Source organism: Physella acuta, unplaced genomic scaffold, assembly GCF_028476545.2.
Source record: "Physella acuta isolate Inbredline_101_S28 unplaced genomic scaffold, ASM2847654v3 ptg000506l, whole genome shotgun sequence".
NCBI lineage: Eukaryota > Metazoa > Mollusca > Gastropoda > Physidae > Physella > Physella acuta.
The window spans coordinates 256,030-280,506 of NW_026732025.1; the positions used below are offsets into that span (position 1 = coordinate 256,030).

General features: G+C 39.7%; 1 protein-coding gene across 2 annotated transcripts in view; it reads left to right on the top strand.

Annotated features, from left to right (window-relative positions):
• Window positions 1-4,929: 4,929 nt before the first annotated feature.
• LOC131944736 (insulin gene enhancer protein isl-1) overlaps window positions 4,930-24,477 on the top strand; it is a 37,339-nt gene continuing 17,791 nt past the window's right edge. Inside the window, exons 1-3 of one of the 2 annotated variants that reach the window (XM_059305536.1) lie at window positions 4,930-4,996; window positions 7,914-8,103; window positions 12,783-13,156. In XM_059305536.1, coding sequence (XP_059161519.1) covers window positions 7,973-8,103; window positions 12,783-13,156 — 505 coding nt within the window. In that variant the 5' untranslated portion in view covers window positions 4,930-4,996; window positions 7,914-7,972. Of the gene's footprint in view, window positions 4,997-7,913; window positions 8,104-8,677; window positions 8,703-12,782; window positions 13,157-24,477 lie in introns of those variants that run through there. The other variant, XM_059305535.1, reaches the window with a different exon arrangement.

A 24,477-nucleotide genomic window follows, 5' to 3' on the forward strand; every position in this document is an offset into this window, starting at 1 on the left:
TCTTGAATAATATTGTTTTTGAGCCATAATAACAGATTTTTATCTACTGGGTTAGATAGAATGTATATCTAGATCTAACTCATTATTGAGTGTCTCCTCTAAGGCTAAATCTGCAGAACAGATTTTATTTTTAAAGTTATTTTTTTTTTCATTTTTAAAAATAATTTTATTTTCAATTTTAAAATATAATACCATCGAATGCCACATGTTACTATTACCAGGGATCGATTAATTGTGCTTAAGATTTCCTTTTTATAAATAAATAAATGTGGACTGCTGCTTATGTCTTTTGTTTTGAATATTTTGCAATATTTAGCTCTAATATATATATACATACTAATAAATATTTTCATACACTTCAATTACAGTTTAATAAATGTATTTATTTTTATTGTTTAACAGTAAATACGTATTTATTTTATGTTTTAGAACATATTATTTTGAATTTTATAAAATTAAAATAATTTAGTTATAGTTATTTTCCCTTGACCAAAATTTGTAGGAGCAAATGGGAAGTAATTAATACAAGTTAATATTAATTTTATTAAATCTTTAGTGTATACAGACGAGTTTATAACTTTATATCTGTGTTTGTTTGTATGTATATAAACTAATTTATACTGCCGGCCCATACATCTATGTATACTTCCAAGCCACACATATGTATGCTTCCAACCATCACATCAGTGTATGCTTCTAATCATTACGTATAAGTATGCTTCCAACCTACATATACTAGGGTATTGCCAGCCCACACATTCTTTAAAATGATTGGTTATTTTAAGTTTTACCAGTAGGTTTACTAAATTACATATTGAAAACTACTCATGACGGTTGATCAAATCATGACTATCTTCACTACAGTAGTCCAAACTCTCGGTGCCATTTTATTGACATGCTTATAGTTCCATAGACTACTGCCAGCATTTTACTTTCCTGTTGATACTTGTCTCAACTGTTCATGCCTTAATGCCTTATTTAGCTGTCTACAACGTGGTGCCATTTTACTGCCTTTGTTATCATACTTAACCCAACCAACCGAACCACGCCATCTCGCAGTCCGCAGCATGACCGCTGCCAAATTGACGTCTTTTGGTGACCAGGGGAACCATTTCTGGCACCGGACATCAAACGGGCTGCATCTGGTAGTCTGTGAGGTAATCGTCTGCTTCAATTATTGATACGTTTGTGCACTTCACGGCGGTTCGCATAAAACATTCGTCTCTCCACGGAGTCGTTGCGTAGCTGAACTGGTGGAATTAGTCATTAGATATAGCGATGGTCTAGTGGAATTAGGCATTAGATATAGCCATGGTCTAGTGGAATTAGGCATTAGATATAGCCATGGTTTAGTGGAATTAGTCATTAGATATAGCCATGGTCTAGTGGAATTAGTCATTAGATATAGCCATGGTCTAGTGGAATTAGGCATTAGATATAGCCATGGTCTAGTGGAATTAGGCATTAGATATAGCCGTGGTCTAGTGGAATTAGGCAATAGATATAGCCGTGGTCTAGTGGAATTAGGCATTAGATATAGCCGTGGTCTAGTGGAATTAGGCATTAGATATAGCCGTGGTCTAGTGGAATTAGTTATAATTGAAGGGTTTCCCAGAAATTGCGTAGTTCAACATCTTTTGATAATATTTTTCAAACAATACATTATATTTGACCCCTTCTTTTAGCTCCGCCGTGGCTCTATTTTAAGACATCTAAAACGTAGTTTCAGTATTTAAACACCTCAACAGTTAAGTCGATATTTACCGACACTAGGGACCGCGGTTATCATTAAATCATTACAGCCAATCCGCCGTGTAACACAAACCTTTAATTAAAAAAGGAAAACTACAATGCTGCAATTAGCAGCAAAAATCAACCATCCCTCTGCGTTGCTTTCGGCCATTGTCCTTCTAAAGACAGATCTACTAAGCACTTACTAGTAGATATTATGTTTTCATCAGTCAAGTAACGTGATACCGATACAGTATTTTGTTTTTCTTAATTGAAAATAATTCAAATTAGTTAAAAGGATTTTAATGTTAACAAGGAGTATATGTTGAATGCAAAATCTTTTTGAAAAACGTATCGATTTCAATTAGATACAAAGGGAAAAATTTAATATACTTTTGAAAAATTTGTATTTTAAGTTATAAATGTAAAGTATTTTGTTTCATTAAAAGGCTTTTCTGTTATAAATTTAATTTTTAAATAAAATTTTTAAAATATCCGTTGGATGATAAAAGCTTTTAGTAAGTTAAGTAGTTGTCGGTACATAAAGTTTAGATGAACTTCAGAAAGTAAAAGGTAGATCAGAACGAACTCTAAACGTTTTTATCATCAATCTCTACTGGACTCGAACTCCCGACCCTGTTCGCGCGGGTTGATAGGCGTTAGTCGGGATTATCAATAGCTGGCGATAGCGTGCCACTGACCTACTTTTGTGTTGACATAATTGTGGGTTGACCTAGTGCAAGGCTGATATCAGGGAAGGAGGTGGTGTGTGTGTGTGTGTGTGTGTGTGGTGGGGAAGGGGGGTAAGGTGGGGGTCAGTGGACGGACACATTTACAGGTACGTTTAAAGCTTGCACCGGTTAGCTGTCGAATGGTGCCATTGTCTGCGAGACTTTCAGGCCAGGCTCAAAGTTGGCCATTTATAATGTCGCGTTACAACTGAAAGTTGGCCATTAACCTGACATTCACAGTCATAAGTTGGCCATTCACGTATCACAACAGGGCAAAAGTTTGGCGATTGGTTGGCCGAAATTATTTCTTGTGTTACAACACATAATATGAGAAGATACTAAAGACTCTAATAGGTCAAAATAAACCAAGAATAAATATAGCTAACGTCGTCTTATTTGAAGTGATTCTAGTTTCTCCAACTGTACCCATCTTTCTTCTGTGGCTCCCCAAGTTTTCTGGTACCCCAGCTAACAAAATTTGGACAATATTTTCATGGTCACGATGTAACTATGACTGGGAGTTTTCTAGCTTGCTCCACGACAGCTATATATTAGATCACAGATGGAGAGGGGGGTTTGGGCTAGGGGTGGGAGTTATGTAGCATCGAATAGACGGGAGTGAGAGAGACGGAGAGAGAGAGAGTCAACAAAAGAAATAATCGAAACGATGAATATTCGATTTTAGAAAAGTAATCGAAACGATGAATACCACGAATACCCGATTCAGCAGTGACAATTGTTTCATAACGTAAAAAAAATTAACACACGAATACGTGGATCGATACTAGGATGGTCGAACGGCTGAATGGTTGAATGGGCAAAGAAATCAAAGCCAACCCCTCCGTCCCTACCCCACCACAGATGCAGAATCCCGCCAATACACCCCCCACCCATGGTCTTGTACAGAATATCAGCCCAATGAATACGCACGCGTACACAAGCAAACGTGAAAAAAAAATTACCATATTGATAAAAAAAGGGAAGTCACCTAGTACTTTTCTAAAAAATCCAGGTAGCATTTTAAACAAGGACTTTTGCAGATATTTTGTTGTCCAGATATTGCGTTATGTTGTTTTTGTAATTATTCGCAATAAAAGCTAAAAAATAAAAAAATAAATTCAATTACATAAATCAATTATTAGAATATGTTAGAATATACGCCCAATTGATAGCTTCATCTTTATTCGGGTGAGCCCACGCGAGACTAGACTAATGGAAAACTAAAATAAATGTAGCGTTTATGGTGTATTGTGTAACTTTATTCCCAAATAAAATATCATTTACGTAACATTTCACACCCTAACTGAGCCATTGTAACACCTTGAAAATATAAACTAACACTAACACACTACTTTTATTACCGGTCGCTTCACGTGTCGGATAAACATTAATATAAAAACAAAAATAAAAACAGATTAATGTACGAAAATAAAAATAAAATAAAATAGCCGGAATCCAATAAGGAAATAAATCGGATTAACGACTTCCGGTTATAAGAATTTATAATCTCAAGGTTAACACGGAGTGATATACGTTTATTTCCTCCATTCGTCGCTTTGTTCATTCGTTTTATTTCATCACTGTATTTAATTAGGTCATTACGCTAAGTGTTTTATCATTTCAATTTAGTTAGCTGCATCTAGTACGTCTTACACCCCAACACCATTATTATAAAAAAATTAACTGTAATCGAAAAACCTCCATTAATATATTATGTTTATTTTTAGCAGGAATTTCCAGTTATGTAACATATCAGGTTCATTTACGCTGTAATACTATGCTTAGGTTTACTGCTTTATAATCTTTCTTGGGCTGTTGTTCAAAGGGTTTAGACTGAATTGCACACTGCGCCTTCACGGTTCATTATGCATGGTGCACCGCTGTGCAGTTTTGTCCCAGGAATGTTACTAAAGTTTTATGACAGTTTAATTGTGTAACGAAAGAATAGGTGGTGTTGTTGAATGGTGATGGTGATGGGGGGTAATATGGCGATGACGCATGCAAGGTTTTAGTTGATAGCTAATATTTTCCAGAATTGCGACTGCAAAATGTGTGTATACAATTTTGCATATTTTCCCCGATATACAGCTAAATCTTGAGTATATCCAACAAATATTTGTATAGCTGACTTTTCATATTTTCCCAAATTCCGACAAATTATTGAGCGTTTCCCAACAAATATTTGTATATACAACTTTGCATATTTTCAAAGTTCCGGCATATTATTGTTTTCCAACAAATATTTGTGTATACAACTTTGCATATTTTCAAAATTCCGGCACATTATTGTTTTCCAACAAATATTTGTGTATACAACTTTGCATATTTTCAAAGTTCCGGCACATTATTGAGTGTTTTCCAACAAATATTTGTATATACAACTTTGCATATTTTCAAAGTTCCGGCAAATTATTGAGTGTTTTCCAACAAATATTTGTGTATACAACTTTGCATATTTTCCACAGAAAAACGCCGGTTGGCCGGCGGGACTGAGGGCGTAAACTCGAAAGGGGAGGCAATCGGCAGAGATAAGGGTGAGACCACATTTGCATAACTCTTGTGATTTCATAATGCTAGAGTGTAATTCAGTTATCTGCCCTTCGCTTCAAAAGAAACATACTTTTTTTCTTTCTTCCCCCAAAAATAATTAAGTCTGTTTACTCTTTCCTTCTCGGCTAGAGTTGGAATTTAAAAAAATTGTGAGGGGAATGGATAGCGGTAGGAGGGGTGAGGGGAAATATTAAAGGAGTCTAGTACAAATGGGATATGGTGACAGGATATAAAACAGCTGTAATTAAATAATTGCATTAATTGAAGCTTTAACAAAATAGAATACATGCATTCCTTTAAATGTTGACGACGTTTCTAAATACAAAAAATAACTACCCAAACCAACACATTCTTACAGTTTTTGTTTGGTAAATATTTGTTTACAACTGAATCAGAACGTAATATCCTTTTTAAAAAATCGATGTCTAATATTGAGCGATTTTAAAATTTATTTTATATAGATTTTTATCTATTTAGTTTTGATCTAAGAACGTGGCATGGCATTTTGTAAACTGAGGTTCAAATCCCAGCAGGAAAAATACAAATATCACCGCTACTTGACTTGGCCACTGATTTCAACCAATCTGTGGAAACTACGCAATTGTCTAATAAAGCTTTACCTCTAGAAATAGATTTCTAGAACTATTAACTCTCTATAAAAGCGTTAACATTTTTATCGCAATACATAGGAACAAGTAAGAACATGGTTTAGATTAAGGTAGAGTTTAGGGATGTAAAATAGTTTTCAGTAATTTGTAGGCATGAGTTTTACATGAGAACCCGGAAATCTATTTACAAATTAATTTTCATTTACTAATTAATGTGCTCTGGTTTCGTGGCCAGTTTACATACGGTGACTACTAATTTCGCATCCCCACAATACGATCCTATCTCCTTGAGTTCAAAACATCAATTGCCTGTGCACAGCGCGACACATACGGACTCAAACAACGAGGCTTTAAAAACCTGTCTTCACCGTAAAAACGAAAAGATTACAGTGATGAACAAGCAGCTGGTCAAAGGTCCACGCCATTACACGTCGTTACGGTGTCAACCTAACTTTTATTTCCCATAAATTTTACCATACATGTGTTTTAACGTGCGGCAGGCTGGTTTCCTTGAGATTTTTATGTCGGTCATTCTATTTTAGTCTACCCTAGTCGTCATTGAAAAAGAAACAAAGAAATACCTACACAAAGTCAAAGCAAAAAATAAATTAAAAAATCCGCATATTTTATCAGCATTTTCGATGATACTGTTAATGGTTAATCAATGCCAAACAGTTTAACACTATACCTAATATTATTTATTATTACACAGGAATTATCGAATGCAATGATGTGTGAGGGGGTGAGTGTGTGTATGGGGTGGGGGGGGGGGGGTATTATCTCTAAAATCTGATATTCCTAAAATCGTTGTTATCCCATTTGGAGTAATTGATGTAATTAATTGGCCACCGGCGTAATTAGCTTAATCCATCTAGTTCAACTTTCCTCACCATTGCGCCGGACAGGTTTCGATGGATATCGGTGCATCGATCACCAGCCCTGATGCATTGATTGCATCGATCTATTGGTTTCTTATTTTAGCTATGTAAACACATATTTGGTGCCAGGTCCTTTTTTAACACACAATAAATTTAAAAAAAAATAGCCCATAATGTGAAGAGTGGGCTATTAAAGCTGACAAAGTTTATTTAAACAGCTAATTTTAAACAACACTAGAGTTTAACTATATATTTAATTAACTTTTGTATAATCTTCCCCACCCCTATTTATAGTTAGCAACCAGTTTCTTCAACTACTAGCAGTTCTATAGCTATCATTACAGTCTGTCATCTACTCGTTCTTTCTTCAGTCACATTTGAAAATTACGAAAATTTTCACTATCTTTAAAATACATTTTGTTATCTACCCTTGAGTTCCGAATTAATTAACTGATTATAACCTCATATAGCCAGTATATGGGTTGCAAGTTAACAATTAATTTTTTTTTTTTTTTTTTTCTCTCTTTTTTTTTAAAAAAAGTTAACAATTAAAATACAGTTATTTAAGAAATTGTTTCTATTGTCAACACCATAATAGGAGTATCATTGATTAGAGTAAAACGTTTTTTATAGTCATATTTATTGATAAAAATTTACTGGGTTTTAATTATTTACGGTCATTCGACAATTATTAATTACTTTTTCTGTTACATATTTCAAGAAATTAATCTATACAATGATTAATTTAATTAATAAGTATGCTAAAAATAGCGTTCAGTCACCCATCTAACCCACGATCATGTGTTTGATGAAATAAAAAAAAAAAGTGAAACTTTATTGCCTCCCTTGGCCACCAAGGCCGATAAGCGAGTCTGTATCGACTTAGGTAAACAAACTATAGACCGAGGCATGAACATGATTTCTCACTTAGTTCTAGAGCGAGGAAATCGATTCGGGGGTCTCGGGACCTGCTCTGGAAATTCTGAGCACGGACCCTTAAGTACGATTTGTAGCAAGTAGGGGGTGGGGTGGTGTGGGCGGATACAAAGATGGGGTTTTTACAATGTGAGGTTTTCTAGGACAGGGTTGGGTTTTAGTCTTTGTGTGTATGTGTGTGGTTTTGTGGTACATAGGGGGGGGGGGGGGTGATTGTGCTATATACTCTAGAATATATTAGGCATATTATGTTATTTTCAAGAACAATGAATAGGTTGCAAAGTTGGTTGATAGAAATGGCTAATAAAAGTACAATGTTATTTTGCTAATATTAAACTACTCTAAGTATCCTGTGGCTCTATATTCTATTGTTGTTGTAAATATTGTTACTGTAACGTATTTAGATGTAACCCTGTATTCTATTTTTCTTGTAAATATTGTTACTGTAGTTTCTCGAGCTGTAACTGTCCACTCCCCAGAGAAACGTAACATCTCCGTGTGTGTGGGCTGTGGCTCCCACATCACTGACCAGTACATCATGCAGGTGTCGCCCGACCTGTGCTGGCACGCCTCCTGCCTCAAGTGTGCCGACTGTGAGCAGTACCTGGACGAGTCGTGCACGTGCTTCGTCAGGGACGGGAAGACATACTGTAAGAGGGATTATGTCAGGTAAGCATTGGTTATATCATTGGGGGGGGGGGGGGCTGGGGGGGGGGACGGGAAGACGTACTGTAAGAGGGATTATGTCAGGTGAGCATTGGTCATATCATGGGGGGGGGGGGGGGGGCGGGTTGTGGGGGGGGGGGAAGACATACTGTAAGAGGGATTATGTCAGGTGAGCATTGGTCATATCATGGGGGGGGGGGGGGGCGGGTTGTGGGGGGGAAGACATACTGTAAGAGGGATTATGTCAGGTGAGCATTGGTCATATATAGGGGGGGGGGTGGGGGGAAGACATACTGTAAGAGGGATTATGTCAGGTGAGCATTGGTCATATCATGGGGGGGGCGGGTTGTGGGGGGGAAGACATACTGTAAGAGGGATTATGTCAGGTGAGCATTGGTCATATAATGGGGGGGGGGGCGAGTTTGTGGGGGAAGACATACTGTAAGAGGGATTACGTCAGGTGAGCATTGGTCATATCATGGGGGGGGGGGGGTGGGGGGAAGACATACTGTAAGTGGGATTATGTCAGGTGAGTACTGGTCATATCATGGGGGGGGGCGGGTTGTGGGGGGGAAGACATACTGTAAGAGGGATTACGTCAGGTGAGCATTGGTTATATAATGGGAGGGGGTGGGGAGGGAGATGGGAAGACATACTGTAAGAGGGATTATGTCAGGTGAGCATTGGTCATATCATGGGGGGGGGGAGGGGACGGAGGGGGGGACGGGGAGACATACTGTAAGAGGGATTATGTCAGGTGAGCATTGGTTATATCATGGGGGGGGGGGGGGGGAGGGGACGGAGGGGGGGACGGGGAGACATACTGTAAGAGGGAATACGTCAGGTGAGCGTTGGTCAGATAATGGGGAGGGGGAGGGACTATTGGCTCTACTCTACGTCCTGTGTAAAAAAAAAATTAAAAAATTAAAACAAATTTATTTTGTATGCAAAATATTACTACAGAAAATATATTTTTTTTACATAAGACCGATTGATTTTCCTCTATTCTACACTGTTGTACCATAAAAAGATCGATAACTTGTCCGTACGTTAAATGTCCAATGTCAACGCTTTCAATAGACAAGACACACACGGTCTAACACAATTCTAAAAATAACCACGCCAGTGGTTCTAATTCAACCCAGCCCACGGTAAACCCCCGAGTTGACCTGCCGTAAACCAGATGGAGTGATTTCCCCTTGCTCATCGTTTAACCAAGCCGGGCGAGCTATAAATAATACATAATAGGAATTACCCGGTGAGTCTTGGGCTCTTTTCAGGTTGGTGTTGCATTATTTAAAACCTGACTCTATTATCGTCTATCAACTCTAATACTGCTGCTCTCCCCTTATAGTAATTGTCTCCCATTCACGCGCAAAAACTATTTGTTTTTTCATTCATATTTATAGAAATTATATTAAAAATAATAGCGTATGCACCCTCCCGTTATCCCTATCTGCAACAATATGCATGGTGTTTTTTTTTATAGTGTCCACACGTCCCCTCCCCCCTGAAACTCGATCGCCGGGCGAATACTCCGAGGCTACGCGTCAATCCACATGAAACTATGGCGCACCACCGCGCACCACGGCGCACCGCACTAAACCATCGGCCGGTATCATTAATGTTAGATCATGGGATGATAATGAGGACCGGCGTATTTTTGCCACACTCGACTTTTAAAGTGATTTCCCATGGGGTGGGTGGAGGCTGGGTGGGGGAGGAGGGGGGTAGCGCCCGTTGCAGACTGTTGGTGACGTCACCCCATTTGTTAACTAGTACATCAATCCTATACCGCTGAATCATGGGGTGGCTCCTCATAGTAGACAGTAACGTTTTACAAGTCAGCGTTCTCTTTGTAGAGATGTACCTTGTATCTTTATTAAAATGGGATCTTGAGTTCAGTATCCTACTTTGGATAAGATAATTAGATACATTTTAAAGCAGCTATAGTTTACAGATACTTGTCTAACCCATATTTTTAAAAATAGTTTTGTGTACTTTTTTAAAGCTTTAATAATGCCTTTGATTTTTATTGAATAAAAACTTCATAGTATCAGACTTAACTAAAGTTAAACTTATTTGTTAAACGCAAGAGATTATATTTAGAAGAAGAACAGAAATACCATCTAGCAAGGAAAAAAATATTTAAATATTTCAGTATCGCATATATGTTTTAATAGACACATACACAATATAGCAAGTATTATATAAATTCGTATCTTAGTACTACAGAAATAGTCTCCTCACATTATCATGCACACCCCCCCCAACCCCCCAAACACACCATCCACAATTAGAGCAGGGTCGACACGCCCACCTAGCAATTGCCTTCGTTTGCCTCCCATTGACCAAACATGCCACGGCGGTGCCAAAACACCAGAGCCACTCCACCAACAGCAAAAACAACTGCCAGGGCTGTCGCCGACGGCAGCATCGCATCTACATCAACGCCATCAGCCTCCGTGGTCTGTTCATCCTTGAACGGTTTCATCGAGGACACCCACAGTAATGGGAGAGCTAGATATCGGCTATGTTGAAGTGTGGGTGTGTGTGGGGTTGTGTGTGACGAGGGTGTGTGGAGTGTGTATGTGGGGTGTATGTGGGGTGTATGTAGGGTGAATGTTTTGGGTGTATGTTTGGGTTGTATGTGTGGGGAGTTTGCTTGGATTGCTGTGTGGGGCGTATGTGTGAGGTATATGTGTGGGAGCATATGTAAGGTATATGTGTGTGTAGAGTAGGTGTGGGGTGTGTTTGGGGTTGTGTGTATCGAGGATGTGTGGAGTGTGTATGTGGGGTGTATGTTTTGGGTGTATGTTTGGGTTGTATGTGTGGGGAGTTTGCTTGGATTGTTTTGTGGGGCGTATGTGTGAGGTATATGTGTGGGAGTATATGTAAGGTATATGTGTGTAGAGTAGGTGTGGGGTGTGTATGTGTAGTGTATGTGGGGTGTATGTTTAGGGTATATGTTTGGGATTTATGTTTGGGGTTTATGTGTGGAATGTATGTGTGGATTGTATGTGTGGGGTATGTGTGTGAGTTATATGTTTGCGTTGTATATAAGAGGTGTGTGTGTGTGGCGTATGTGTGGGGTGTGTATGTGTAAGCATGTGAGGTGTGTGTGTGTGGCGTATGTGTGTGGCATATGTGTGGAATGAATGTGTACACCGTATGTGTTAGATGTATGTGTTTAAATGCCAACTTTTGTTTTTGTTTTCGCACACTTCCGTTTAAAAAAAAAAACAACAACTCCCGCACCGTTTGCCGCAAAGACTCGCCTCAGTTTTGAGAAGAAAAAAAACGATCGTTAAAAAATTCTAATGAGGTAATGATCGCGGCCGTCTTAGAGGGTAAATAAATCAAGGACAGGTGTTTATTGAAGCGGCGAAACACCCACAAATCTGTTTCTCGCGATTCTAGAAAGCCGAGGTTAGCCAAACGTAACAAAAAACTGGTCGCGTGATGCGAGTTATTCAAATTCTGTCCTCAAAAATTGTTGAATTTTTTTGTTCAAAAGCTGGGGAATCAGAGTCTGGTCACGTCACCGGTACAGGATCGAATCCAGATCTGGTCTGATTAAAAAAGTTGCACCGATCTAGTGTTTCCACAATGCGAGACCGCGCATTTCATCCCAACGACACAGGGGGGGGGGGGGGTTCCTTGTCATATTGCTGTTTGTCTTTAACACCCATAGTCGTAGCTCTCTTAACATATCCAGGATAAAATTATATAAAAATATATTTTCTCTTCTCAGAAAGTTTTAACTAATCTTTAACTGTATGTAAGCAGCTAGGATTAAATATTTTGATGATTAATTAAAAACTGCAATTCTCTGGTTTTAATTTTCTTGACGCTGAAGAAAACTTCAAGCGAAGTAGGCCTATACCTTTTTTTTTTTTTTTTTTTTTTTTTTTTACATCGGCGTTGGTTTTAAAAAAAAAAACCTTTAAAAAAAACCTGTGAATTCATGCATCTACTTTTTCCTCTCCCCTCCTCGCCTCGACTTAAACAAATTAACGCGAGGAAATAGAATCGGTTTTGGTTGCATCTTGGCGCGGTGGTCCTGTCAAAGAGCGACGGCTGCCCCAGTAGTGGCATGTAAGCGGAGAACAGTCGTGTCTTTTTAATAGGCCTAATGAGGAGAAATTTCTCACTCTCTGCTCGGCTGGGGAGGGGAGCGCCCTCCTCCCCCTCGCTCTAGCATACAAGAAGGGCCTGGGTTTTATTTTCTGCACGTGAATGTGAGATTATTGATAGGTCTGTCAAAGATGGCGGCCACCGCACATCGCGTACCTAAACCTTAGGGTCTAGTTCAACTTGCATGTTTGATTTAAGCTAAGTCAAAGTATCTTGATCTAAATATCTACAAACTAACAAGGGATAGAAAATATAAAACCTACACTCCGAAGCATTAAAAAAAATCAACAGTGGGTTGAAAATTATCGCGAGAATTTCAGTTATTTAGCGTAAAACAAAAAAAACGCGAATAATTTGAACCAATCTTTAAAGAAGATTACGGTTTTAAGCTTGAGTAATTCGACTTGGAGACGCTTAAAATGGATTTTTACGCCAAAGATTCACTGCGGTATTAGACATAGAGCACTTTAAATATTTTAATTTTTTTTTTGTTCTTGAGTTTTGAAAAAATAAATCCTATTTCAATAAAAACGAAATCTTTTCAGATTATTCGGCACAAAATGCTCTCGCTGCGGCCTCGGCTTCTGTCGCGAAGACGTCGTTATGCGGCCCACCAAAGGCACGGTCTACCATCTGAACTGCTTCCGGTGCATCATGTGCAATAAACCCCTGGTCACCGGCGACGAATTCGCCATCCGGGAGGACGGACTTTTCTGCAGAGCCGACCATGACGTCATAGACCGGTCCGTGACCGGCTCCCCGTGCCAGGATATCGGCAGCCCGGGGAGCGCGTACGGCGGCAACAACAACAACAACAGCGGGCTGTGCAACAACAACAATAACAATAACAACTTGAACAGCCACAATAACAATAACAATACGGGCACCGGAGGAAAAGAATCGGATAACAAGAAACCAGGTCAGTAAAGGGCAAGGTCAATGGGGTGTTGGGGGTTGGGGAGTGGGGAGAAGTGATGTTTTGTTAGGTTTGAGTACAGAGGAGTGTTAGTGTGATTGTCGTTTTTTGGGGCTAAAGGTACTTTTTGTAGTTTTTGTGTAAAAAAGCTTTGTTTTGAAGGTTGTTGTGTATCGTAGGTACTTTAAGGGTTTGTGTATAAAGAGGATGGGCGTTTTTTGGGTTCGTATCAAGGAGAGGTGCTACGGTAGATTTCTGTGTGGAGGAGACAAGCGCTTACAGGCAGGCGCTTCGGAGTTTGTGTGAGGGGGCGTTTGTATGGCATGAGTTTGTCAGGTAACGGGCGCTGAATGGGGGTTGTTTACGCTACCTAACAGCCAGTTCACACGCCACATTGAACCCTAAAGGTGAGCAGTCTCCCTGACCTTTCGTCTACCTGAGTCCAACTGCCAGCTATTACATGATCAGTGCGGGGACCCCCATGGAAAATTCCTGAAGGTTCCTCTAGGGCTTGCACCATATTTCCCAACGCCTAACTAAATACCCCAACGCTGATGAAGTGACCGCAATGTCCCATGCCTGACATAATCTTCTGGTTAAAATATCAGCTAAATAATTACACTAGTACACTTTCTCCAGTGCGTCCATATGCTATTACATATAGGCCTATAAAAATAAATAAATAAATATATGTACATATATATATGTGTACATATATATGTACATATATATACGTGTGTACATATATATATATATATATATATATATATATATATATATATATATATATATATATATATATATATATATATATATATATATATATATATATATATATATATATATGTACATATATATATATATATATGTACATATATATATATATGTACATATAAATACACATATATATGTACATATATATATACATATATATATATATATATATATATATATATATATATATATATATATATATATATATATATATATACATATATATATATATATATATATATATATATATATATATATATATATATATACACAAACAGGTTATGTGCATATGTATAAATGACAACCTGAGTTAGCATAAGAAATAATGTGTAAGCATTCGATGTAAGATGGGCAGAGGTAAACTTGACAGAGAGCACATTGCTGCGTGTTTTGTAAACGTGTCATTATTGAACACGCACGGCATAAGCGTACACTGCTTCACATCTGGCTGCCTTCTCATAACATTGGTTTTATTCGTGAGGTGCTCTGGTCGATGGGGGGGGGGGGGCGTGAGGAAGGGGGTTGTTTTAAGGGTGGGGTGGGGGAATATGGTTGATGAAAAGAGGGGGTGAATATGGGTATTTTATGAAGGGGTGGGTGGGATTTGAGAAAAAAGGGTTTAATAGTTACGGGGGTAGTAGTGGTGGGTGGATTAATTAAAAGTAATTGATTAATATACGGTGGTTAGATTAACTTGTACTTGTTCTATTATATTCAACAATAGTTTGAATTGAGCGTGGAAATCTGGATAATCTAAAAAAATTAGATTACAAAATGTTTAGAATGGAAATAGCGCCTACCCTTTTTATATTCGCTAATTATTGATTCGACTGAATATTCATAAAAAAAGAACACGCCTAGATTTTAACTGATTAGTTTTTGTGGTAATGAGCTGCCAATGTCAGGCGTTGGTGTACCGACACCCTCGACCGTGTGGTGATGATGTTTGTATACCACATCCCCCAGCGCCTACAAGCCCCGAGTTTATCGCTGTCTGGTGCGTACACTGTCCGGGACTTGACCGCTAGATTACACCTGCCCATCATGGCGCCATGACCGGACACCTGGAGATAGTGGTCAGCACTACCCCCCTCCCAGTCTTCACCCCCCTTGTTATCCGCCGATGCCTATCGTGGACGGCGGGCTTGTCAAACAAGTAAACACTGCGCATGTCCGCGACCGGTGTTTACTAAATAGACAACGTCCGGTTATGGCTTGACCATAACATTGCATGCTGGGAGTTGGCCGAAACAATTTGCGTTTTAAACGACCAAACCCACAGGATATCACAACATACAGTGTATGTTCTGTTGGCTATATCTAGGCTCGTATAGAATATAGGACTACACTTTTTTTCGAATCCAAGCTTAAAATTAATAAAAAAAGAAACGTATTTTATCTTTTGATTTGTTAGCGAAAATCAATCATATGCATTTCTGAGATTAAAAATTAATTTAAATTGCATATCAAAATACACATAATTGATCAAAATTTTAGAAATTAATCACCATCTTCACCGCTATCACCATTTGGTGTTACTTGAACTAGAAGATGGGGCAACCGACAACAATATATTAGCCCACCACAAAAAAAGTCTATATTTACAATGCCTATTAACCGGTTAATTTAAAAACAACAACAACAATGACGTTTTAAGCATCGATTGAGTTTCTATTTGTGACTTTGGTTTTATTTCACTAAATATAAAAATTTAACTTGGGCCAACGAGTGGGGTGAATGGATGTGATTCGTTCAGTTTTTTTTTTTTGGCCCAAGCTGGTGTCTGTTCTATATGGCCGGCGTCTACGCTTATTTATCGTAACGGGCGTCGTATAATTCATAATTACGGGCGATCAATTATGACAGCAACAACGATTTTTCTCGTCATGGTTCATTGAGCAGCCGCGGCCGGCCATCCTTTGATCTGGTGGTGATGGTGGGGTGGGGTGTGGAGGGTGGGGGTGGGGGTGGAATCAAACATTTATTCTGATTTGTACGCTCTGCGGTTAAACAATGGCGGACTACACATGCGAATTAATCAGGGGAGGGAACGCTGGCGATAAAATGTCCCCAGTCTAAGCCTCAATGAGCAACGGTTAGTCTAGCTCAGCTTGTGAGTTGTAGGGCTGACTAAAAAACTTAAAAATTATTAAAAAAACATATGCGCGAAACAATACTTCACATATGCTATGAAGCGAAGGTTTAAACAAATAGGCAAATATCTAATTTATTGAGTTTATTGATGTTGTGTTTAAAATATTGACTGGCTGAATTGGGCCTTGATGAAACAAGCAAATAAACAACATAATACATTGTCACACACGGGGAGGTAATCAGTACAGGAAATTTGACGCAGTTATTGTCCTTTGTATCATTTTTTCTCCCCCCTCCATCCCCATTCATTCTTCATCGATGGGTTAATTTTAGGTTGTTTTGTTTTAACAATGGAACAGAAATAGAGCAAATTCAAATGATATATTTCTCTGTGTTTAATTTTAGTGTTCGCGGGTGTGGGGTAGTCGTGGGTTTGTGTGTGTGTGGGGGGGGGGGAAGGGAAGGGAGGAGGGGGTTGTATTTCACGTGGGTGGGCCCACTGTTCCACCAGGGACACGCAACTGTGTGAGTAGAATCGATCGTCCCCGATTAATCACGATTTGTTCACGTGAGTCTGACCTTTATTAGAAATCATGGCGTGGTTATAGCCACGATACCGCCCGGGCTAAAGAAGTTAGCGACTATTTCCTTTCTTCCTCCTTTGATAATCGGGACAATTTATGGGCCATAACGATACCAGAAACGAATTCTCCGACTACATTTTTTTTTGTTTTCAGGTCAAAACGTTAAATTAAAACAATTGAATGAATTCAAGGACCGTAACTCTACTGTGAAATAGCTTAAAATTATTTTTCTCACGGCATGAAAGTCACGTGGTGACGCTGTTAATGAGCAATCAATGCATATTGATTAGAGCCATCGACCGTATGATTATACCCGGGAGGTTTCTCTTGGAAGCTAACTCAAAGGGCCGACAAATGCATTCAGACATAAATAAGGGAAACAAATCCTCATTTAACAAAGGCGATTGGTTGGTCGTACTTGAAATTCCCAGAAGCCCCAGCGCCAAAAACTGCTGGACGTCTGCTAGATTGGATGAGCGTTGTCTGTTTACACTTAGCTGTTTGTTTTAAATACAAACCAGTGTTGTGGTACTTAGATCTGTATCTGTAGAATCATACCATTTTAAAGATTGAATTTATGGCTCACACTGAGAAATAATGGCTATGTGTAAAGCCACTTGTTATTCACCTTTCAAAAAGAAAAAAAAAGTGCATTCCTGCCTGTTTCTTCCAAGCTGCGCGGTTGCGCGGCCGCGCAGTAGTTTCGGACCTACCGCGCAGTAATTTTAAAAAATACGCATACCTTGTATAACACTTTTAGAATACCGCGTACACACACGTAGCACACCTTTTTCTCCTTAGAGGGGATTTTGATTCCTGTAGATGTAGAACACAATTTTCATTTCGGTAAACATGAAGTAAAACAACATACTAATATTAATTGGCTGAAAAAGTTGAAGATTCTTAAAGGGCAATTCAGGTTAAAATAAGTTTCCTAGACAACACCACGTGTGTATCGTGTTGTGGAATGTTAACATTTCTTTTTATGCTACTTGTTTATAATTTGTTATATTTTTTGACCTCTTAATGATCTGTGTAATAAAAGTAGAACTTAAGAGAATTAACGTGTCTATCAACAAGAAAATATGTACACATTATCCATGCTTAAACGTAGCTGACTCTAGGTCAGTAGAATCTGACGCTGGTAGAATATGACGCCCTAACAAGCCGACTCTAGGTTGGTAGAATATGACGCCCCACTAAGGTGACTAGTTTGGTAGAATATGACGCCCCAACAAGCCGACTCTAGGTTGGTAGAATATGACGCCCAACAAGCCGACTCTTGGTAGAATATGACGCACCAACAAGCCGACTCTAGGTTGGTAGAATATGACGCCCCAACAAGCCGACTCTAGGTTGGTAGAATATGACGCCCCAACAAGCCGACTCTAGGTTGGTAGAATATGACGCCCCAACAAGCCGACTCTAGGTCGGTAGAATATGACGCCCAACAAGCCGACTCTTGGTAGAATATGACGCCCCAACAAGCCGACTCTGACTCTAAACGATTTTCCCGTTGAATGAAGTCACCACAATGGCGGTCGGTGATACTGTCGTAAAGATCCACGAGCGAGATGTGGTTAAAATGGGAAATTGAATGGTGGAACCGGAAGTTCGCGTTTTGAGTTCCAGGGACCACGGAATCGTTCGTTCTTTAGGTTAAGGGGGTGGGGGTGGGAGGTGGGGGTAGTTTTTTCTAAGGACAGATCAACTGTGACCTGATGGTGGCGTGTGTGTGTGGGGGGGGGGGGGGGTAGCATCCATAGGTGAGGGGCGTTGACTCATTGGTAATGTCAAGTTGGCCAGGTTAAATTTCAAATGGATCGATACTGCCCGGACTGTTTTTATTTTTTTAACTGCTGAAAGAGAAAGAAAAAAAAAGAGTCTAAGATGACTGCAAGATTTGGTAGAAATTTCACGTCAAGCAAGGACAAAAATATAATCAATAGTTAATACATTTATTGATTCGTTTAAAGTTGTTTTTTTTTTCTAGCTGTTAGAACACGTTATTAGGAAAGACTTAAAACTAGAACATATCTGCTCAGTTGTAATATTTTAAGACATTTATATATTTAATTACAAGAAATATCAACACTCATGCGGTATTATGTATATATATATATATATATATATATGGCTACAGGACATTACCCCCCTGGATATTTCCCCCCCGGACATTTCCCCCCCGTATTTACCCCCCGGAGCAATTACCCCCCTGTCAATTACCCCCCTGTCAATTACCCCCCCCCCCCCCCGGGGAATTACCCCCCGCCCTCTCAAGTTAAAATCCTAACTCTAACTAGAATTTTATACCTATATACTACTTTAATCCAAACCTTAAGAAAAAGACCAAAACCTAAGCATCCACCTTAGCCTAAAACTTCACACAAAACCAAAACAAAAGCTAGACACAACCCTTACCCTAACCCTAACCCTAACCCTAACCCTAACCCTAACCCTAACCCTAACCCTAACCCTAACCCTAACCCTAACCCTAACCCTAACCCTAACCCTAACCCTAACCCTAACCCTAGCCCTAGCCCTAACCCTAACCCTAACCCTAACCCTAACCCTAACCCTAACCTTAACCCTAACCCTAACCCTAACCCTAACCCTAACCCTAACCCTAGCCCTAGCCCTAGCCCTAACCCTAACCCTAAGCCTAACCCTAGCCCTAGCCCTAACCCTAGCCCTAACCCTAACCCTAACCCTAACCCTAACCCTAACCCTAACCCTAGCCCTAACCCTAACCCTAACCCTAGCCCTAGCCCTAACCCTAGCCCTAAACCTAACCCTAAACCTAGCCCTAACCCTAACTCTAACCCTGTCCGGGGGGGGGTAATGTCCTACTGGGCGGGGGGTAATTGACAGGGGGGTAATTGACAGGGGGGGGTAATTACTCTGGGGGGGTAATGTCGGGGGGGAAATATCCGGGGGGTAATTGACAGGGGGGAAATGTCCTGTTCCCTAGCCCTAACCCTAGCCCTAACCCTAACCCTAACCCTAACCCTAACCCTAACCCTAACCCTAACCCTAACCCTAGCCCTAACCCTAACCCTAACCCTAGCCCTAGCCCTAACCCTAGCCCTAAACCTAACCCTAAACCTAGCCCTAACCCTAACTCTAACCCTGTCCGGGGGGGGGTAATGTCCTACTGGGCGGGGGGTAATTGACAGGGGGGTAATTGACAGGGGGGGTAATTACTCTGGGGGGTAATGTCGGGGGGGAAATATCCGGGGGGTAATTGACAGGGGGGAAATGTCCTGTTCCCATATATATATATATATATATATATATATATATATATATATATATATATATATATATATATATATATATATATATGAATGTATACATAAAGCAAAATCCATCTATAAACATGAATAAGCTGATGTTTAATTGCCGCTAGCAGCACTAAGCTGCAGAATGAACCCTTTGACCCCTGGTGCAGTATCTGGCCCATTAAATAAGTCAGGGTTCTAGTAAACAAAGGGTTAACCAGATCTACACAAGATGTCAGGGCTATGATAAACAACCAATCGGGGAAATCCGAAACACAACGCGATAATCCGCGCTAGAAAGGGAATCACGTCAAGGAAAAACCAACACTGGGCATTGTGGGAAATATATATATATATATATATATATATATATATATATATATATATATATATATATATATATATATATATATATATATATATATATATATATATATATATATTCCAAATTTTCCTTCGTATAAATATAATGTGTGCTTATGTGAGTTAGGAGTTGGGCTGTTGAGTGAAATTTTCGCTGCGATACTACGTACTTTATGCATGGCATATACAATTTTTTTTGTATTTAGTATTCGTTAAGCTGTCTACTTCTAACTATGTAAAATCCTTTGTACAGGAAGATTAAATGTTTTCTACCCATTTGGCCAGGATTAAAACTTACATCCTCCACCTTTAATGTAAAATTTATTCAAATTACTGTAATCGGATCAAACGTTTTTCTTTCAACTTCTTCTAGATTAAGAATAAAATTCCGATTTTTGTTTATCTTTTTCATCTGCTTAACGCTCAACTAAAATCCCCAGCCTATTATTCGATGGCTGCTGATTAAAAAAAAGTTACAAAAAAAAAACGTATTGTTTCTTAAAGTTTTTTTTAAGCTTTCAAGCCGGTCGTTGAGCGAGTCTGGATTTATTTGTCTAGGTTCCAGACCGTTTCACCCGGCACGAGAAAATATTGTCACTCGCTGGCACGTACCATAAACACACACGGGCAGAGGTCCGTGCCTGCCGGGTGGTTCTAGAGGGTTCTTCTCTTGTCGGGGGGGGGGGGGGGGGGGGCTCCGGTGGTGTGGAACTGTGGGGTTTTGGTGGACGTCTGGTGGATTCCGGATATGTACGTGTATTGTGGAGTTTAGCTAGAGACGTGTGTCTGGTGGATTCCAGCTATAGACGTGTCTAGTGGAGTTTAGATATTGAAATGTGTCTGGTGGAGTTTAGCTATAGACGTGTGTCTGGTGGAGTTTAGCTATTAGAATGTGTCTGGTGGAGTTTAGCTATAGACGTGTGTCTGGTGGAGTTTAGGTATAGATGTGTCTGGTGGAGTTTAGCTATAGACGTGTTTCTAGTGGAGTTTAGCTATAGACGTGTGTCTGGTGGAGTTTAGCTATAGACGTGTCTAGTGGAGTTTAGCTAGAGACGTGTGTCTGGTGGAGTTTAGCTATAGACGTGTGTCTTGAGTTTAGCTATGGACGTGTGTCTGGTGGAGTTTAGCTATGGACGTGTGTCTGGTGGAGTTTAGCTATGGACGTGTGTCTGGTGGAGTTTAGCTATAGACGTGTGTATGGTGGAGTTTAGCTATAGACGTGTGTCTGGTGGAGTTTAGCTATAGACGTGTGTCTGGTGGAGTTTAGCTAGAGACGTGTGTCTGGTGGAGTTAAGTTATAGACGTGTGTCTGGTGGAGTTTAGCTATAGACGTGTGTCTGGTGAAGTTAAGCTTTAGATTAGATGTGCTGTCAATTGTAACAATTTTCACATCCTTTTCACTTATGCTGACAAACTCCTGATGGTGTACGTTGACATGTGTTGTGGGGGTGCGACCCGGGGGGGGGGGTCTCCTATGTCACCTTGTAGCTGTGAACACATGAACATCATACCATCACTGTAGTACTCACTCACACACATGTTGAAGCTGTCTCCCATTCACACCCCCTCACGTGTCGGTGTAGTTCCCCTTTGATCAGCCTCTATGTGACTGCAATAGTGTGAGCTTATCAATCAGCTACCATTATTATGTAAGACATTGTTAATTAGGTCAACATCCATTTTATAGAAAATATAGAACAGATCAGGTGCAGAGTGTTATCATAAAATATTTACTGCTAATTTAAGTTACACATTAGCACATACTGTTGTCTTTATGTGGTTATTTACACATGTGAAAAACCAAAGATTATTATAAACTCAGTATAATCAAACAAAGTTAATCGCTACTAATAGGTGTTGGCAGATTTAGAATAATGCGGTTGCAACAAGGATTTTATATAAAAAGGTGTTAGGAAACTAACCATAACACAAAATACACCCCACATGAAAAAATTCATATACACATACAAAAAATATTTTAAAAAACAACAGCTGAAATAAGCTCTGATGTATGTGCATTTATGAAACAAAATATTTGTGAGAAATGTTTTTAAGGCCAAGTTTCTGGGAAAAAAAAACTCGTTTAAAAACACCAAATTTTGCTTTCTTATTAGCAGTATTTAACGCTAGACATTACAAATTTGTCGAAATTTTCCCATCCCCTACCCCCATCTACACACAACCCCTCCGAATTTTTTTTTAAAAAACCTTTCAATAATCTGGCTCTCCGCGGACGGGCAAGAAGTCCTCGTTGTTTACAACTAACTGTCAACATTTTTATTTGCCCTTACGTTCCGTCTTGAGTTCCCGTGTTCCCCCTCTATTCTCCCTGTTCCCTATCTCCCTCCCCCTATAATAATGTGCAAATAAGAGCGATTCAATGGCGTCGGGCTAATCTGGTCGAAAGTAAGACATGTTTGGTCCGTATCTAAACAACAAGTCAGGCCTCTTATCAGTCATTAATTTTGGCTGTTGTTGGAAATATGCCGATTGGACAAACTTTCTACACGGCCAGAACGTTCAACACAAAACACATACAAACCCGGCTACCGACATACAAACATAACTGACGCTACAAACCCGGCTACCGACATACAAACATAACTGACGCTACAAACCCGACTACTGACATACAAACAGACGCTACAAACCCAGCTACTGACATAAAAACATAACAGACGGCTTTAAACCCGACTACCGAAATACAAATAGACACTAAAAACCCGACTACTGACATACAAACATAACTAAAAACACACACATATACCTACCTACCTACAGACACACCTAACAGTACACAAGCCTAACTAAAATTACACAAACACACATAAAACCACTAATATAAACATAACGCTCACCGCAGTCTGATTCAATTCTTCACTTCGCGGAAAAGCCAACCATCATTTATTTACTTGTTTACTTACGCGCGCGCCAGTTCACGCACCGTGTAGACCTCAGTGATGCGCTCCACCGTCTGCAGTCTGCTAAACACCATTTTCAAATCTCGAAATATCGATCTAAAAAAATCAATCACAGACCCGATGGTATTTTTACTAAATGGGTTAGTCCAAGCGTACACGACACAGGTAAATAATTGAATAGGAACGTTTGGATTAGCATTACTTAAATTGGATGGATAGACGTCTGGACTTTGGACAAAGTACCAGAAGAGATGACGTCTAATTATTTAAACACGTAAACATAAAAAAGTAATGGTTACTTTAAGAAATGTTACTTTAAAAAAATAAATTGAACATATTTTCTTTAAAAACTTTGATGGGGAACTTCGCCATGTTTTTTTGATCGTCAAATACAAAGTAAACAAATGACGAGTTACAATTCCGTAAATGAAAAGTTCAAATTTCACCACCTGAATATTCAACATTCACTGAAATAAAAGTTTAACAATTAAACAGTAAAAATAAAACGGTCTAAAATTCTTGATGGAATTTTTTACTGACCGTTTGAAAGCTTGAAGACCGGTTGACACGGGGTTAACCCCCGGGGTGTCGGGCGGCTGGGGACAATCAACATTCAAACACTTGCGTGGACGCACGAGCTAATCGTTGGCTCTTTTTTTCAAACCATAAACTCCGTTTATTTGTTTAGCCGAGCGCAATAAATCCAAAACCCAAGGACGAGAGCAATGGGAGATTCTATCAAATCAAACCAGTAGCGTCACGAGGCGGGGGGAAGACAAGGAGTTGAGTGGTAGGTGGGGGAGGGGGGGGACAGCACCTGATGACACCGACACCGTCCATGGAAGGAGACACCAAAACACAAAACTGCTGATCTTTACACCACGCTAAAGGTTCCTCACTAGACCTAGCGATTTATTTTTCCCCGTTCTAAAGGACACCATTTGATCACTGACTGTTACCCTCCCCTCACCATCCTCCCACACATTCCCCTCGCTACCCTCCCACACACTCCCCGCTTACCATCAGTGTTTCTTCCAGACTTTTTTCTCCGGGGGGGGGGGGGGGGGGTAGACTTTCTTCGGGGGGGGGGCGGTAGACTTTCTTCGGGGGGGGGGGGGCGGACACTGTTAAAAGTATATATTTTCTATATAAATTATATAAATTTCATTTCGCTCGGGGGGGGGGGGGGGGGGCGGTAAAAAATTCGCCCCCCCCCCCCCCGAAGAGATGCCTGGAAGAAACTCTGCTTACCATACTTATTCGCCCGTACTAGATAGTAATTTAATTTTAAAAATTCCATCCATCCA